The 18,269-nt window shown below is 39.9% G+C and overlaps 1 protein-coding gene across 1 annotated transcript in view; it reads left to right on the top strand.

Annotated features, from left to right (window-relative positions):
- The window catches only part of LOC109382152 (chondroitin sulfate proteoglycan 4-like), a 53,888-nt gene that overhangs the window by 17,874 nt on the left and 17,745 nt on the right, over positions 1 to 18,269 (top strand). Inside the window, exons 5-7 of the mRNA XM_019641454.1 lie at positions 207 to 383; positions 7,422 to 7,620; positions 11,022 to 11,153. Of these exons, the coding sequence (XP_019496999.1) occupies positions 207 to 383; positions 7,422 to 7,620; positions 11,022 to 11,153 (508 nt within the window). The remainder of the gene's footprint in view (positions 1 to 206; positions 384 to 7,421; positions 7,621 to 11,021; positions 11,154 to 18,269) is intronic.

Below are 18,269 nucleotides of genomic sequence, written 5' to 3'. Positions count from 1 at the left end.
TATTTCTAGAATGCAGCATCTCTTCATAAGAACTATGCAACCCATCATAATTTGCACTCTGATTGTCAGAAGCAAACTTCATGGGATGAATACATCTGCGTTATAGAGGGATATAAAAAACTAGGATTTCTCTACAGCAATTTATTCATCTTTTTATATCACATTTGAGTAAGTGGGTGATTTTTTGTTATTGTTGTTGGTAATAGGTGGAAAATGAATTGATTTACTATGTTCATGATGATAGCGAGGAACTGCTTGACAATTTCACCATCTTTGCAAATAGCTCAGAGCTTGGAAAACAGAGTTTTCCCCAAACTCTTTTTGTGACTGTTGAATCCGTCAATGATGAGGCTCCAGTAATAACAGCCAATAAAATCCTCCAGGTAAGTGCTCCGTGCTCTTTGATTTATCATAATAATATTAGGGCTACTACTTTGATTTTCTTTTGTATTGCTCCTAGTGCTAACTAGTAAGACATATGACTATGTATGTACAGTTGCCAGATTCCTACTGGTTTAAAATAAATGACAGTTATTACCATGATATTCTGGTATGTCAGACAGTTGGGTACTGTCGAGAGATGATGAATCACAATGAGTTATTGTCATACTGTATTTCCTGAGTGGGCACCACTCACACTGTATTCCCTGAAACCTGGCCTTTTCTAGTTAGGTTAGGAAGGTGTATGCATTTGGGAAATACAGCCTCCTGCAAGGATTGGAAGCATAGTGGTTAACAAAGTGGGCTCTGCTGTAGACAGATCAGGTAGAATCAGCACCCCACCTTTGGCTGTGTGACCTTGGACAAGTTATTTAGCCTTTTTTAAAAAAAGATTTTATTGGAGAATTGGGGGAGGGGAACAGATAAGTTGTTGTCCTTTTGTTCTTCAGTCTAGTTGAGGAGGATGTCGCTTCACGGGACCATGTTGGTTTTATCACTGTGCTCTTCCCAGGTGAGGCAGTCACTTGTCAACCATTGGACGACCACTCGCGGCAGTTCACGGCAGCTCATGGAAGCTCATGCCCGCTGCCAGCCGCTCACACTGGCTGCCAGCCACTCACTGTAGCTCACAGCAGCCCACTCCAGCAGGGGCTGCAGCCTATACTGTTGCTGTTGACTCATGGCAGCCCAGCTCCAGGTCGAGCTGTTGTTCACCACCTTAGCTGTAGAGGGCAGTGTCACTGGCCCTCAATGTGGGATCCGAACCGGGGCCCTGCTGCTCAGAGCTGGCATCCCAAGCCAGCTCTTAACCAACGCACCACTATTTAGCCTTAATTTAATTGGCTCTTATCTAGGTGGTGGAAAATGGAGGCAAAGTTTTGAAGATTGAATGATAAAATGATAGTAAAACTTTCCCACGTGGTTAAGGCTCAATAAGCAGTAGCTATTATTACCAAAGAAACTTCACGGTCACACCAGTTTTAGAGTAAAATAAGGCCACCATGCAGTCATGTGTTTTGCTGGTTCTGGGAACTTCTATCACCCTCCACTCTTTCTGAGAATTCTTTGGGGGTGATTCTTAAGCACTCACATATAACATGTCGTAGTTGCCACGTGGTAGCTATTATATTGCACCTCTCCTGATTTGGAGCCCTGAGGTAAGGTCTGCTGCTGTGGCTTCTATTGCCCACACACAGGGGCTGATGCACAGGGAGCCTTCTGTCTCTGATGACACCATTTCCTTCCTGCCACACCAGTCACTACCTGCATCAGTGCTGGTGAACCCATCAGTGCTGGTTTACACTCAAGTATCCCAAAGCTTTCATTTAATAACTTTTCTTGGTTTGAACTCACCCCTTCTTACTGTCCCTTCTTCTAAGGACTGAACCCAGTATTCTGGCTTGGAGAGTAATTATAGCTGTTATAATACTAGGAGTTCAAAAAAAAATAAGTGTTAGCTATTATTATGTGCCGGCTACTGCTCTAAGGGCTTGCAGCTCACTGAGATATGCACTACCATTTCCCTCATTGGACAGATGAGGAAACTGTGAGATGGCTGACTGACAGGCTCGGGATAAAGTGACAGCATGGGAGCCTAATGGCTTGTTCATACCTCTTTTCATGGTCTCCAGCAATGCCTGACACTGTAAAAAAGAAATATGTGTTGAAGGAATGAGTAAATGAAAATATAAACTGTCTATTCCCCCAGCATTGGCCCATGTTTCAGAGGCCAGGCTTTTGTCTTGGCTCTTTCTTCCTTTAGTATGGCTGCATTTCTGAGAGAATCCTTGGCCCCTCACACAAATAAGCCCCTTGTGGACTCATTCATCAGATACCACTTCATCAGGATACTTTACAACATGGCAGGAGGCCTCTGTGTTTGGGTGTGGGTGTGGGGTCAGATTGTTGCCCTTTGCTTTTAAGTCTCTCTGCAACTGCCCGTCATCATAGCTCGACCGCCAGCCCATATGCTGTCCATCTGCCTTGTTCTTTCCTGAAGCAGAGGAAGTGAGGATGGAGGGACCAGGGACATTGTCTGCAAAATTGGCTAATTCACTTTAGGTACTGCTATTGTGGCCCAAAGTCATGGTGAGGAGAGAAAACAGAAAAAAGGGAGAACATATAATAATAAATTATAAAAATTGTAAACATTTGAAGATAAAGGGATGTAGACCAGGGCACAAAAATCACAATATTGTTTTCCTATTATATATAGTACAATGTGAATGAAATTGCTGTAAGGATTTTAGAATAATGAAGCCTTGTGCAGTGAAATTTATGCTATAATCACATCTATTATCAATCTCAGTATAATTTAGATTTGATGAGAAAAAACCAAGAGGCAGCCAGGAATTGGTCTTGCTAATTTTGAGAACCTGTATAGGCAGTTTACAACGTCTTAAGATATTCTTTACTTTCTAACCCTAATTTTGTTGTTGTTGTTGTTGGCATATGATATCTCTGTCATAGCCATGAGAGTATATAATAACAATGGAAAATGAAAATTGAAAACTTTCTGGTGAGACTGTGTGTGTTGGATGTATTGCAAGGTGTCCTCACAAACTGATAACTTTTAATACTATTAGCTAATGCTTATACAGTACTTACTCCGTGCCTGTCATTGTTCTAAGCAGTTTACATTTATTTACTCATTTAATCTTCAGCTACTTTGAGATACCACTTTTAATTTAAGATTGAGGAATCTGACGCACAGAGAGGCTTACACACTTGCCCAAGGTCAAGAATGGAAGAGCCACTGGTGAGGCGTTAAGTAGCAGAGCTAGGATGCAAGTTTTTGCTCATAGTCATAACACTTGACTGCCTCTACCTTCACAGTGACAGTTAAAAAGCCCAAGGACCTGGTGTAGTAGATAACGTAAGTATTACTCTTATTCCCATTTTAAAGAAGAGAGAGTATAAACTCCGGAAATTAAGTAACTTGCCCAAAATGACAAAGTTGGACAGTGGCAGAGTCTGTGGCTAAATGTGAATTTATAAGGCCTTTGTATTATTATTATTATTATTATTATTATTATTATTATTAATCTCTGACTTTTCAAACAGCATTTTCTCAAGACCTTCAGATTATCCTACAGGACTCCCACTCTCTTGTCATCAGAGCGTGAAGGAGGTGGAATAAAGGGTTATCTGCAGTCTACTTGACAGTAGGAAATGAGAATGTTGAGGGTGGATAGAGCTGCTGATAGCATCTCAGACTCTGCAAGGGAGTTCACAGGCAGAAATATGAATATTAATGACTCTGTCCTAGCATTTCAGATACGTTTCTTTCTCCTGAAGTACTTTAAACAAGGATTCTTTAAGCCACAGGACTGTAGCCGGCTGATCTCTGAGGTCATTCAGTGGTATGGGAGGTCATTTCCATCCTGACAAATTGGAATTAGGAATTGAAGTTAGACTACCTAGGGAGAATCCTTTGCATTTTACTCTGAAATATGTTCTGCTGAGTACTTTTGTGTTCAAGTGTGACCAGTGATTTTTGTGTATCTTATCAAAGATATGTTTGTGTCCACAAGGGGGCTTCATTTTCCTATTTTCCAACTTTTGCTTTCTATAATTCTGTACGTTTTGTTTTGTTGTTTTTTTTGTACCAAAAATAGAACCATTTGCTTATTTCTGATAAGCACTTGTCATCACTAAAAAGAGCTTTGAGAGCTAGGGACAGCGGAAGAATTTAAGACAGCGAAGTCTGAAATGATGACTGAAGACCTGGCAGGATCAAATAGTGGGAGAATGAATTCATGAACATTTTACAACCCCCATGTGAAACTCAAAACAAAAGTCTGGGTTTTTAAATAAAAGGATCACAATCAGGATTATATTGAATCATAATTAGGTTTCTAAATCCCACCAGCCTCCTGTTTAAGTTAAAGGTGAATTTTAAAATACAGTATTCCAATTAATAAGTATCAATTTTTTCAGATATTTATTCCTTAAACTATGATTTCTGGGGCTTTGGGTCACTTTTAAATCTGAATTCAAGTTTGCAGTCTTTGTTTTTCTTCTCCCCACCTATTTGAAATTTTATTACCAAAGACTGGGCACTAAATCAGGTCTCACCCAAAGCAATGAGGCTGTTAATAGAACTAAATTTGGTTGAGTGGAAATAAAGACCTGAGGTTACTAGCTCTTGTTTTGAGTGTCAGGTTTTCCATTTGTTTTGGAAGATGGTATATCCCAGAGGCAAGAAGGGGCAAAAGCGGTGTTTCACAGAAGAGTAATACAGTGGAAAACATGCCTTGTCCAGCCATTGGCTACATGGTGTTGGAAAAAATGAGTATCTAGAGTCATGGGAAGAGAAATGGCAGTACATTTCCAAATCAGTTTGAGTTCCTGAAGAAATGAGAATAATATGCATGGATGGATTTAAAAATGTAAAAAGTGAAAAAACTACAATGAGTGGGCTTGGAATTTTGTTAAACAATCCATCTTGTATATTTTATAAAAACTGTAGCCTTTCATGGGTTAATTAAAGGCCAAAACCTTATAATTTGAACAGTAGATTGGTTAGAATGTCTGGTAGCTATTAAAAAGTTGATGTCCTTAGAGTTTAAAGCTGAAAAATCCTCAGTGGGCCTATCCCAAATGTCATGATATAGAAGCATTCTTGACAACACAATCATTAAACATATAAACTACTCAGCCCAAATTCTGAAGGAATGCTGTGTGATTAAAGGAAATCTGCAGTACATGTTACAGAGTGGCCCCAATAGTGGTTAACATCACACTACAAATGACTTTTAAGTAATATTTTTAAAAATCACATTCATCCTCAGAACCACTTCGGATGGAGATAGGTAACATAAAGCTAATCGTCATTGAGTGCCAACTATGTACCAGGTGAAGCATGTCCTAAGTTCTTTACAAATCTTGTCACTCATTATACATAATAATTCTATCATTCCTAGAGTACTGATGAGAAAATTAAGGCACAGAGAACAGAAATGTGCCCAAGTTTACACAGCTAAAGTGGCATATCATTGCCTTACATGAAAATGTCGAATTCTATATACTTTCTGATCTCCCTTTCTCAAATTGTGTTTAAATAGTTATTGGCTGATGAACGGGCATGAATTAAGTTATTTCATAAACTGCCTATGTTGCTGAGGAAAACAGCCCCTTAGACCAGAGAGGCTATCTGTTAAATGCTTAGGTTTTCATTTTTTAAAAAGTTCATAACAAGTGTAGAAGATGATAAGGTCCTAGTCAGCGTGCAAAGAATGACATAAGCTTGGGAATGTGCATGGTGTTTCTGGGGGGAAGACATTTACAAATACAGATAGAAATGTGAAAATTCAGTTATTGATAAAGCCACCCATTTTTAGTGTTAGTGAAATATCATGTGACTGCAGGATTATAGCAACTCAAATCAACCTAATTCCATAAAATATGCTTTGGTGTCTCAATAAGCATTTTGAGCTCAACATGTTCAAAACTGAATTCCTGATCTTACTCCCCATATCCACTCTACCTGCAGCTCCCCTCATTTCAGTTGATGGTAACTAACTTTCTAGTTGCTGAGCCCTAACCATGGAGTCATTTCTAGCCACCTTTTCTTCTTCCATGCCTCACGACATCTAACTTGTCAGACACTCTGTTGGCATTACCTTCAACACACACCCAGAATTTGACCACTTCTCACCACCTCTACAACTTCTGGTTAATCCCGTCTCTCATCTCTGGGGTTGTTCCAGTCACCTTCTAACTGGTCTCCTTGCTTCCACCCTCACCCTGCCACAGAAGCCAGAAGGGTTCTGTTAAGACCTAAATCAAACCAGGTTAGTCCTCACCTAAAGCCCTAGAATGATTCCCCATTGCACTGAAGTAAAGCTGAAGTTCTCATGGTGACCTTCAAGACCTGCAGAATTTGCCCTTCTGTTCCTTGTTTGACTCATCCCCTTTTACTCTTCATCTCGCTTGTCCTGCTCCCACCACACGGACCTCTTTGCTGCTCCATGCAGGCGAGGCTCGCTCCCACCTTAGGGCCTTTCCCTCTTCCTGGATGCTCTTCCCCTAGATATCTTCACTTCCTTTGATTTTCATCATCTAATAAGCCCCCTACTTAACATTCTCCCACTCTTGAGCCCCTCATTTTGCTATATGTAGTGCCTGTTTCCTTCTAACAGACTATAAAATTCATTTTTTTTTAGTATGCCTGTTGTTTCTTCCCTACGTTCCTTCATCCTCTCTTGCTGGGATGTACACTTCATGAGTGTAGGATTCTGTTTTGTTTACAGATGTATTGCAAGCCTCCAGAATGTTGCCCAGAACATAGCAGTTGCTCATTAAAAAATGAATATTTGAGTAAGATACTCAGGCAATGTAAATAGATTTTAAATGTAATTGGAAAACAGAGGCTGTTACTCAGAAACAACTGCAGATGAGCTGTCAGCACAGCAAACACTGCAAGGCCATAGGAGCCAGGTATTTGTTTTCTGAAAGACAGGTGGGATAAAGGAAAATAAAAAATGTGCAGTGTGTGTGTTCTCCTCAAATATTCCAATGCTGATGAAATCGTCCACTTTTTAAAGTAATGAATAGAAGTCCCTAAGTCAACCCTGTAAGGTAGGTTCTATGATTACCTGAGACTCCATATATAGGCCGTAACATGTGCCAGCCACACAGAAGGTGCTTAGTAACCATCATCTTTTATTGCTATTATGCTTTATATAAGTGCATATGCAGTTTAATTAATTTTGAATAAATAGCTATGAATTCTATTTTTTATTGAAACCTCATAAACCTCATAAATTAAATAAACACTACAACATGCCCTGCATTTCATCTGGCATTTAATTGTATGTCTGTTTTGAATTAGGAAACCTCATGCTTCAAAAACTCTGGTGAATTGCTTTAGTTTTTAGATCTTTGGACAAGGATCAGGCTATCACAGTTCTCCAGTTTACTAATGTAATGTAGTTGGAATTGGTCCTTGCAAGATCTGTGGCTCTTTTCTTTTTAAGGTATGGGTGAATTCTGTCACTGAGATTACCAGTAGTGACCTCTGTGCGGAAGATGGGGACTCGTCCCCGCAGGACCTTGCCTACTGGGTCACTCCACCCAGCAACGGACATTTGGTGCTCAAGTCCTTTCTTGGCCGAAGCATCCAGAACTTCACCCAGGCTCAAATCAACAACGGTCAGCTAGTGTTTGTACACACTGGTATGTCATACAGAAAAACAATGTGAAACTAAAAATGTATTTCAATCAGAGATTAACATGGCAGTCAAACCTAATAGTTGCTGACTGAAAAATCAAAAGCCATCTAAGAACTTTTCAGACACTATAATTTTTTAAAAAGTGACACATTTTGGTAAGGCTAATAATAGCTAACATTAAAGTATCTTAACTCACATATCATGGGAGGTCTGCGTTCAAATATAAGCTCCTCAGCCTTTTCCTGACCACCCGATAAAATAGTATCTCTTCTCTGTCAGCCTTCATCTTTTCCCCTGACCTGACATTGTAGTATAGATTGATTTGTTTATTTGGTTGTTGTCTGTCTTCTCCACTAGGGTATTCGTGCTATAAGAGCAGGATCTTTGTTTTGTTCACTCTTGTATCCTCAGCACCTAGAACAGTGTCTGGAACATAGTAGGTGCTTAATAAAAAAGTTAAAAGAATGAAATAATATTGAATACCTATTACATGCCAGGTAATGTTCCAGATGCTAGGGACACATTAGTGAACAAAACAAACATATTTGTTAAATGAATGAACACATGAATGAATGATTGAATGAATGACTGTAAATGTAATTCTAAGAGACCCTGACATTAAAAGGCTTTTTTTTCTTCCTTCTGGTCAATAAATCAATAAGCCAAACAACCACTGTAAATCTGCACAGAGAGTGACCCAGCTTGGCTTTGTCAGCGGCCTGAGAGGGGAGACAGCTCATTCCCAGCTGTAGGAGGAAATGTGAGGGTGCGTGATGCGAAAGCTAAAATCATATCTTTTCAGCCATTTTTATTTATCTTCTTTGAAAATTTAGTAACTAAAGGTTAAACATCTAAATCCAAATGTTGTAATTTCCTGATTATCTTTGCAGTTAATGCAAAGAAACCCCCAATAATCTGAAAATAATTTAGTGCGTGAATGCTCTCAATCTAGTGGTTCCAAATCTATAGCCTGGGGACCTATGGTGTTAGTGTCATTGCAACAAGGCCCTAATCTACACGCATATGTGTCAAAGCATTGTTTCTAGACGGAGTGATATTTTCCATATATGTGTGTTCCCGTTTTTTAAATGTGTGCAGATGTGCTGACGAATAAAATACAATTCATTTAAAGAAGCACTGAATTGATAAGAGGTTTCTGCCAATTCTGTGTGGTTTTGATTAGTAGATAGCAAATGTCCAAGTAGTAGGTGAGGACCTAGAAAGACTTTTATTTTTATAAAAGGATCATATTTTCAAAATGAAGAGAACTGCTCTAGAGGCTTGCACAAGGAAAGTTTCGAATTTCTAAAACTACATAGTTTACAGAGGGAAGGGTGATGGACTCTGGCACATGCTGGGCACCACAGGAAGTACAGTCACAGGATCCATTTCATTTAATCTGCAGAAGTCCTCTGAGCCATTGGGAGTAATGACCCCATTTTAGAGATGAAGAAACTGAGGCTGGGAAAGATATAAGTTGGTCTGACCCAGAAGCTGGGCTTTCTCCACTAGCTGCCACCCACTGAAGAGCATTGTAGGTTGAAGAACTGGTTACTATTTGCAGTGAAGGAGTCAAATAAAAATTAGCTCCCTGAATTAATTTATTTGTCAACTACCAGGTCAATATTTGCTCTTGGCGAGCAGAGGAAATAATGTCTCCCCCAAAAACAGGAAGGAGAGTTAAAGGCAAGGTCTTTGAGAGCCAATCCATCACATTTTCTAAATGGACGTGGAGGCCGTAATAGCTCTCTGAGTGGCTGGGGCCCAGCTGCAGATGAGCCTGTTGCTGAAGCCAGCTGGTTCGCCCTGCTACATCTGTCCATCAGCAGCCCCGAACAAAGGCTTGGGTTTAATTAGTCTCTCTTAGCATTTTATATTTGCAAAGTGCTCTGCCATTAATCTAATTACAGTCCACCTAACAACCTAAGTAAGTTGATAAAACCAAGATGTGAGAGGCTAAGTGATTTAAGGTTGCCCTTCTGAAAGTACTGTCAGGAAAATCTGAGGTTCAACAATAGAAAACCCACTTTCATGTTTTCCTCCTTTCCTCTCTTGGGTCACAATTAGCATGATAGTTAGGGTACACCCAGTATGCTATTTTAGTATGTATTTTGATATAATTCCTTTTGATACCATTTCCATTTTATTTCCGAATTCATGAAATGCTCAAAGTGCCTAGTGGTAGAAAGCATGCTCTCCCTAATTTCCTGTTAAATTAAACACAACTTTCCAAGTGCTATTTCTAATAAAAAACAAGCAAGCAAACAAACAAACAAATTTGGTTGTGGGCCCTTGTGCAAAATTAGGTAGACTCAGAATTCTCTTTTTTAATGATGACTCTTAAATGTATTGGGAAATTTTTTTAAAGTCTGTAACCTTTTTGTGAGGAATCAGAACTCTCAGGGTTTGCTTCGATAGCAGGGACTTGAGAGACAGTTAAGCCATGGGCCAACCCCTTTATTAAATTGTTATTAAGGGAGTAGTTGTATGTAATTGTGGAGTCTGACCATGCCTTCTTTGTTCCTTGCCACATGTCCCTGAGGGCAACAAAGAGGACATTTCTACCCATTACATGAGGCAAAAACCTGTGGGCCTCCAGATTTACTGCTGGATGAACATTTTCAAAGGGTGATGGGAATGAGAACTTCAGGCTCTTTGCGTTGTGGTCTTGCCTGGTGCTTTGTGAGACAGATTGGTAAAACACTCCTGGGAACCGGATCGATAGGGGGGCCCATCTCCATGTCTGTTTGGCGCATAAGTTAATTTACAACTTTACTGATATCACTAATGCCTTGAAATGCTGGAGTAGAATTCTCTTCTTGCAGGAATTTGAAAGAAGTGGGCCTGGATCTTTTCCCACTCTGCCCTTTCCCCTCTTAGCAGCAAACAGCCAGTTGGAGATAGATGAATAATTAGAAATTATTTTAGGGGGAGAGGCTAGGTGGTATGTGCTTCCCCTAATTTTGATTTTCAGTATTAGCCAGTGTTATCAATATATCAGGAATCACTAGGGTATGTGTGTGTGTGTGTGTGTGTGTGTGTGTGTGTGTGTGTGTGTGTGTGTGTTACATGCATGCATTACTTTTACTGGTACAAATTGATTCCAAATGATACAATGCAGGTAATGAGTATTTCTTAAACTTTTTAAGAAATTTCTTGGAGGTACCATCTTTGCTTTCTTTCATTATAGCATGGGTAAAGGGGGAGGGGATACCCATTTTAGATCTTTATTGTTGTTCTTTTAACTTCCTGCTCTGTTAATATTTGATTTGGTGAGCTCAGCGACTGTTAACACACTCTCCAATTGATAGGGGTTGCTTTGCAAGGGGATCAGGTGGGAGAGTGAAAGTGGGTAACTTTTGCAAAACAACTAAATTGACTCGAGTGTAATTTCTTCTTTTGAAGGAGCAATGTCAGGAGGCTTTAATTTTCAAGTTACTGATGGTTTGAATTTTGCACCGCGACAAATTTTTAGCGTCACAGCTCGAGCGCTGACCATTAGCTTAGAAGTAAACAAAGGACTGAGCATCTTCCCAGGTAAGATTTTAGCTTGACTCGGTGTTTGGGTTTAAGTGGTTTTCAATTTATTTAGAAAGGCTCTTCCTGCATGGTATATACAGAGGGTGTCAAAAAATGTATACACATTTTAAGAAAGGAAAAAACTGTATTAAAATTGTAATAATATATACTGATAACAAAAGGTGAATACAAGTCATGTGTATACATTTTTTTGACACCTCCAGTAATATCATCTTTAACCATACAGATAGTTATAAAGTCCCAGAAAAAATTCTCTCTTTGCAGGGATTTAGCAAAAGCAAGGCTGGTTCTTTCTGCCTCCTCTATGTCCCCTCTCCTGTTCTTCAGAATAGGGCACGTCGGTAAAGGGTGATAGCAAAAGGAACCACTGAAGCCGACGCCTTTATAGTCCATGTGTACTTTTTCCTTACTCTCCTTAGGGTCCTTAAAGAAGCAAGGAGACCCAGGCTCTGCGGTGATCTTCTAGATCCTGGGGTTTTCTCTTTCTGAGTATAAAAACTGTGCGTCAGGGGACTGTAGGGGATTTCACTGAGAGCTTGCTTCAGGGGCCTGCAGCCTCCAGACTGCTGTTTGCCAAGAGTCTCAGCCTGGCTGAGGTGGAAAGATCTCAGTCAGCATCTCTGACTCAATACCCTCATTAGAGGGCTAGGGAAAGATTTACCCAATGGCAGGGAATGCAATAAAAAAGGAGAGAAAAGAATTTAAGCTTGCACTGAGACAGACAGCCCAGCAAACAATAAAATTTCTATTTCAGTTAAAAAAAAAAAAAGCCCTGTGCATTGTGACTTTTTTAATTGATTTGTATTACCAATATAACATAGATAGAGGAAGACACTAATCATTTTATTATTTATGGTTACTCTAGTCAGTTGTTCTCAAGCCTCTGGAAAGCTTTTAGAAATACAGTGCCTTACACTTAGTTGAATGAGAGTCTTTGCGATGGGGCCTGGTCATCATTATTTCTTTTAGTCCCAAGTCGTTCTGCAGGGCAGCCAGGATTAAGATCCATGGGGCTAGGCACTGGACTAGTCTTTGAATCCTCACATCTACGTGAGGAAGGTGATAAATTCATAGGAAGCTGGTAGGATTTGTGGCGTAGCGAGATGATGTAACTTGGCTGGGCCAATAAACGGCAGCTAAAGCTCACATACTTCTACAGTAGACCTAGAGCAAAATCACTCTGTGTAACTTAAAAACACAAAACAAAAAAAACCTAACAATTTTTAGGAGAAATTTTCAAATTTTGAGTTGCCTTAAGCATTTAGGCTCATGAAAAGAAACCTTATTAAAATCTAATTAAAGATATGTTAACCCAGATTCTTCTATTCTAAAACCTTATTAGGTTCCATAATTTTTCTCTGAGAATAAGATGCTTCTATTGATTTTTCAAGGTGATTAGGATGCCATTTATTGTCTTAAAAAATAAAACAAACCAACTACTGCACCTTAGTAACTTGAAATACATGTCTATACAAACAATGTTCTAAAAAATCAGAGTAAATCTGATTGCTGCAAAAGATTAAATTCCTTTCATCTATTCTGGCTAAACTCTGGATTAGTAATTGAAGACAGTTATATTAGATTACAGGGATGTTATAGCCATTACAGCTTAGAAAGTTTGGAGTTTCTGGTGTCTGTTTTACAGAATATTAGTTTAGCAAGAAGAATATATTAAAGTGACCCCAATTCCCTGTCACCTTTGTGGAACTGTACAAAACATATGGTTTTCATAGCCTTTTGTTTAACATTTGGACACGGTCCCAAGTGATCGACTCCTTTCCCTTTCTGACGTGCCCTGCACCTGTCCTGACCTGGCCTCCCTGTGTCTGAGAACTCTCCACAGGAATCTGCACATTATCCTCAAATTTCAAAGTCAGCTGCTCCTACCATGTTAACTGTTTGTTACTCTTGGTTACTGCGTCGCCCGCTATCCCCGGACTGTGACTTTTTTCAGCTCCAGCTCCTGGTCAGTAGGAAGGAAGATAGATTTTCATGTCCACTTCCATTAGGTGGCTCCTGCATTTGATAAAATCTCAACTTAGGTGGGTGTGGAAATGAGAACTGTGGAATCACAGATTTTAGAGTTCAGGATGGCCTTGATGGATGCCTGGTCCAGTCGTTCTTGGTGTTTTTCCTACCCCAACATCCCCAAGAAGCAGTGGCCCACTCTGCTACTTATGAGAAGTCCCTGGTGGGGGTGTGGTTCTGATGACCTCATCTCCTTGTCTTCTCCCTTTGCTCAACCTGTTCTTCCCCAGCAGCCACTTGAGGATGTTGGCGCTAGCACTGTGTAAAGCTGCAGGGGGTGATGATGACAGATGCCTCACTCTGTCTCTTCCCTCAGGACCTCCGCCCATTATGGTCCTGCTGGAAGCGGGCCCTGAGTGACCTCTGCCTCCCTTGTCTGTCAGCCAGCCCATGCTGTGGACCGCCTCCGGGCATGACGCTAAGTGTCTGCTATCAGCTGCTGCTGCTCTAGTCAGACTCAAGTTGACCTATATGTTCTGAAATATCAGGGAAAATCTCTTCCTTTTTATAGAACTATAGATTTTTATAGAACTATAATAGGAGGAAACCTATTCCTATTATAGAATGAACATTAATATACTATTGATACCTGTGTTTTTATAGTGCTTTATATTTTTATCTACTGCACTGGGTTGTTATAAGGATGTAAATGAAATAATGTATTTAAGAACAAGTTTTGATCATCCCCATTTGGCAGATGAAAAACATTGAGGCTTGGGAAGGCTTGAAGTCATGTAACAAATAGGAGTCATAAGCCCTAAGACCGAGTGAGTGCCAACTTCAACCTCAAGTCCTGTGCTTGAATCCCAGCATCTTCTCTTCTTTCTGTGTGCCTGCCTTCCAGGGCTGTCTCTATTTTAGAATGTCAGTTCCCTGAGAATGGGGCCATCGTGGCGGCTGCTTACTTTGTCTCCTTTTTTTTTTTCTTTGTGGTGCTGATGTGTAATCACACTTCACCCCTTAAATACAGGTTACATTCCGTCAGGTTTTTAATCTGTTTACATCATTGTTAAAGGGACACAATTCCACAGTGTTTTATAATTTACAAATAAATATCTAAAGTTTCTAATGTTTTATTTTTTAAAATTATTTTTTATTATGAAATACACATTTTTAAGAATTAGTTTCAGCTGTACAACACAGTGCAATAGTTATACTTTTTACCCCTCGAAGTGACTTTGTCTCCTTCTTAATGTTAATGATGGATTGATATACACAACCAGGGAAATGTGCAAAGCCATTTAACAAACAGCAATGATTATGTAGAATTTCTGTGTGTTCTTCCCTCTTGGATTAGAGAAATATTGCAAGCCAGCATTAGTCAACATTTTATTTTCCCTCATATTCATCCCATACCAGCTGGACTTTTTCCGCCAGCCCGGCTGACTTTGCGCATGTTGTTTTGCCTCCTTTGCATACTCAGTCTTAAAATATGGCCCTGGCTTGAGACTTGCAAGAATTTGTAGGATGAGCCAAAATAATTATAAGAATACTCAGCAGGTGAATGTTTTAAGGTGAACCATAGCTTCCATGACCTGCCAAATTTGAAAGTCATTCTTTAGCTCAGTCATTTTAAAGTAGGAAGGACTATAGTTGTAAAGTAACTTTTGGTGTGTGAACAAAGAAAGAAATCTATACAATGTATATTTTCATTTTGTTATTTTGTATTTATATATACACAAATACACAAATACACACACACACACACACACACACACACACACTCACACGTTCTATTTCTTTCTGCAAAATTCACTCCCCAGAAAGGAGTTTTGTAAATAGTTTTTCTCCTTGAATGCTACTATTGAATGTATTTGTTTATCTTTAGTAGTGACATGCTGGAACATACTGTGGCCTCAGGACCTAGTTTTTCTGCATATCCAAATTGCATTTGGCTCTTTTACAGAGTGTTGAGGAGGTGACCTTGAGAGTTTTGTCAAACTGGTCTAGAATATAAGCTTACACAGACCCAGAGTTAAGTAGCCCATTATTGGAGGGTATTCATAGCAAACTGTGTGACTTCAATACCCTTGGGGTTTGGTCATAATATGGAGGAAATCCTGTCTCACCAATGGGCCATCTGTCTTCCATGGTGGGAATTAAAGGAGAGAAAAAAGCAGAAAGAAATCACAGTGTGTTGCTGAAGGGTTTAGAGCAGAGATTTGTAAAAAACTTTTAGTTCGCTGATCTTGAAACACTGAATTGAATATTGTAAGACTTAGTGGGAGATAACCAAGAACTAGAAGAAAAGATTGCCAGTCCTCAAGGAAATAAGTCTTACTAATTAGGGAAATAAGAGAATTACACTCAAGAGCACAGTAATCATGCAAAACATACTATGCTAAATTTCTGGTGAGTGGTACAGGTTAGGTGAGTTACATGAATTCAGGGGATGGAAATTTCCCATAGACAGCAGTGGTCAGGGAAAGTTTATTGGCCAGACGGGTCTTGAGCTGCCTCTGCAGAGTAAGTAGGATTTCAATGGATGGCAATGAAGAGGGGTGAGCCTACCAGAGAGGACAATATAACTGCAGAATTGAAGCCCAGGAAAGAGGAAGGGTATGTTTGGAAGGTGGAGAGGAGAATCTGTTGGGTTTGTTGAAGGAGTCATTACATTATTTCCTATCAAATATCATTTCAGCACTGACCTCCAAGTAGTATGGTGTAGGCAATCTAGTGTCAACTTTAAAAATACTTACCTCAGAGTCAGTGAACTGTGCATTTGACCATTAAGCAAGTTGCTTAAGCTCTCCAAACCTTATAACCCCTTCTTAGTGGTGTTGAAACAAATACATACTTCTTAGGATTATCATGATGTCTAAAAGAAAGGGCAGGGACAGTGTCTGTGCTATTTCCTGGTGTATCGCTACTCCTTATTGTAGGGCTTGTCATATATGAGGCATTTGATAATATCTGTTGCAGAAATATATAAGGTTTTCTAGCCTGATGACCATGAAACTCTTGCTTTTAAGGTGGTGGTTGTTTTTCACAAAACAAACACAATAGGATACAAGCATGTTTGAAAAATGCTGTATTTAAAAGAGGGATAAAAGAGATTTCTTTACCCCAAGATTTAGATTCTTTAACACTGATTTACTTATTAAATCTCCAAGAGGTGCATATGGAGCGAGGGCTTGCCAAACAGGTAAGATTATAGATAAAGTTATAGAGCCCTTTTCTTACTGCACCCCTCGTAGGATAGTTAGTCTGCGGAAATGCTTTAGGTGGGACCTTAGAGAAATCCTCCCCAAATTAAGTGCCTGAAGCTTATTGATGAAAATAGCAACAGTGTGGATGAATGAGGTGAGTGGGGGAAAATGATGTTTGGCTTTGGGTAAATTGGGCTGAGTGATAAAAGATGCTTGTCAGGCAGTTGTGACATGAAGTAAACTAACCTCCCTGACTGAGCATGCCCAGAGTGACTGCTGAATAGGAAATAAACCCTATATACCGTCCTGGGTTAGGCAGCTGGACAAGGTGATGAGGGGTTGATGTACTCTGGCTGAGAGAAAAGCACTCTTGGCCTGGAACATCTCTAGTGGGTCCTCTATTCCAAAAGGCTAAGATAAATGAAGTTATGTTTTAAAAAAAGAGTTCCCCTTACCCACTACCTGCCAAAGGTAACCCTAGAGGTGAAGGAATAAGTATAACGCTAGGGTCCTCTATAAGAAGGAAATAATTAAGAAAGCACAGTGAGGAACAGTTCCAAAGAAAAACCGAAGATGGAGAAGTTGGATGTGCCCAGAGGCTGCACACATAAGAGACATAATCTGCTTGACAGGAAGTGGGGCCCTACATTGGCCTCAGTCATGACTTTGAGTAACACTAAGAGTACAGAATATTTTCTCTTGGCCTCCCTGGGGTGACCTCTGATCCCCTAGCTCCAGACACTTGCAGGTGGCAATAATTGCAAAAATTTTCTTGAGGAACCTGCAGTTTCCCACAGTGGCTGTACCAGTTTACACTCCTACCCGCAGAGCACAAGGGTCGCCTTTCTTCCGCATCCTCGCCAGCATTTCTGATCTCTTGTCTTTTTGATGATGGCCATTCTAACAGGTGTGAGGTTATATCTCATTGTGGTTTGGATTTACATTTCCCTGATGATTTGAGATGTTGAGCATCTCTTCATGTACCTGTTGGTCATTTGCATGTTTTCTTTGGAGAAATGTCTATTTAGTTTCTTTGCCCATTTTTAAATTGAGTTGTATGAGTTCTATGTATACTTTGGATATCAACCCCTTACTGAGTATGTGGTTTACAAATATTTTCTCCCATTCCATAGGCTACCTTTTCATTTTGTTGATGGTTTCCTTCATTGAGCAGAAGCTTTTCAGTTTGATGTAGTCCCACATATTTATTTTTTCTTTTGTTATCAGGCATTTGAAATAGAGTTTCCAAATTGAAGATGCCGAACAATCCTTGTGTGGATGGAAATCTTCCAGACGCAAAACTGGCTTCCCCTTGCATTAGCTGTAGTTGGGGTCCTGCTTTTAAGAGCCTAACATGATTTAAACACTACAGTTGGTGGCCCTAACTCTCTAAGGCTACAATGGCTGAGTAAGGGAAAGCAAAATGGATGTCATTCAGGAAGCTTCTTGGGTGGTTTACTCAGCTTCATAACAGTTTATAAAGTGCCTATTCTAAGAGCCTAATGCTGAAGCCCTTTAGCAAGGGCTGACACAGAAGCGATAAGGTAAGATCCTGGGCCAGGAAGACTACGTGAATCTCTTCCTCAGCTGCCAGCCTATAAGGTTGGGGATATTCCCTAAATCAGTGCAAAGTAAAGGGATATATACTCCAATCCTATGCTCCTCAAACAGTGGTCCACAGACCTTCTGGTCTGTGAACTGCTAAGTGAGATGAAGTGTTTAGAAATTTTTATAGCAATTTGATATTGCTGTGATGTTTTATTGTATTTTATAAAATTATTGGTTCACAATGGGTTGGGAGGGGAAGCACTGACTCTTCGCCCCAGAGCATTTGAGAAGAACTGCTCTGGCCTGAATGTCTCCAAGCCTCTCTGGCCTTTGGTTGCTGGTGAGGTCACAACAGCACACAAAACCGTGTGTCACTGGCTCTTCCCCT

This window comes from Hipposideros armiger, unplaced genomic scaffold, assembly GCF_001890085.2.
Source record: "Hipposideros armiger isolate ML-2016 unplaced genomic scaffold, ASM189008v1 scaffold_60, whole genome shotgun sequence".
Taxonomy (NCBI): Eukaryota; Metazoa; Chordata; class Mammalia; order Chiroptera; family Hipposideridae; genus Hipposideros; species Hipposideros armiger.
This window is presented reverse-complemented; position numbering and strand designations above follow the sequence as displayed.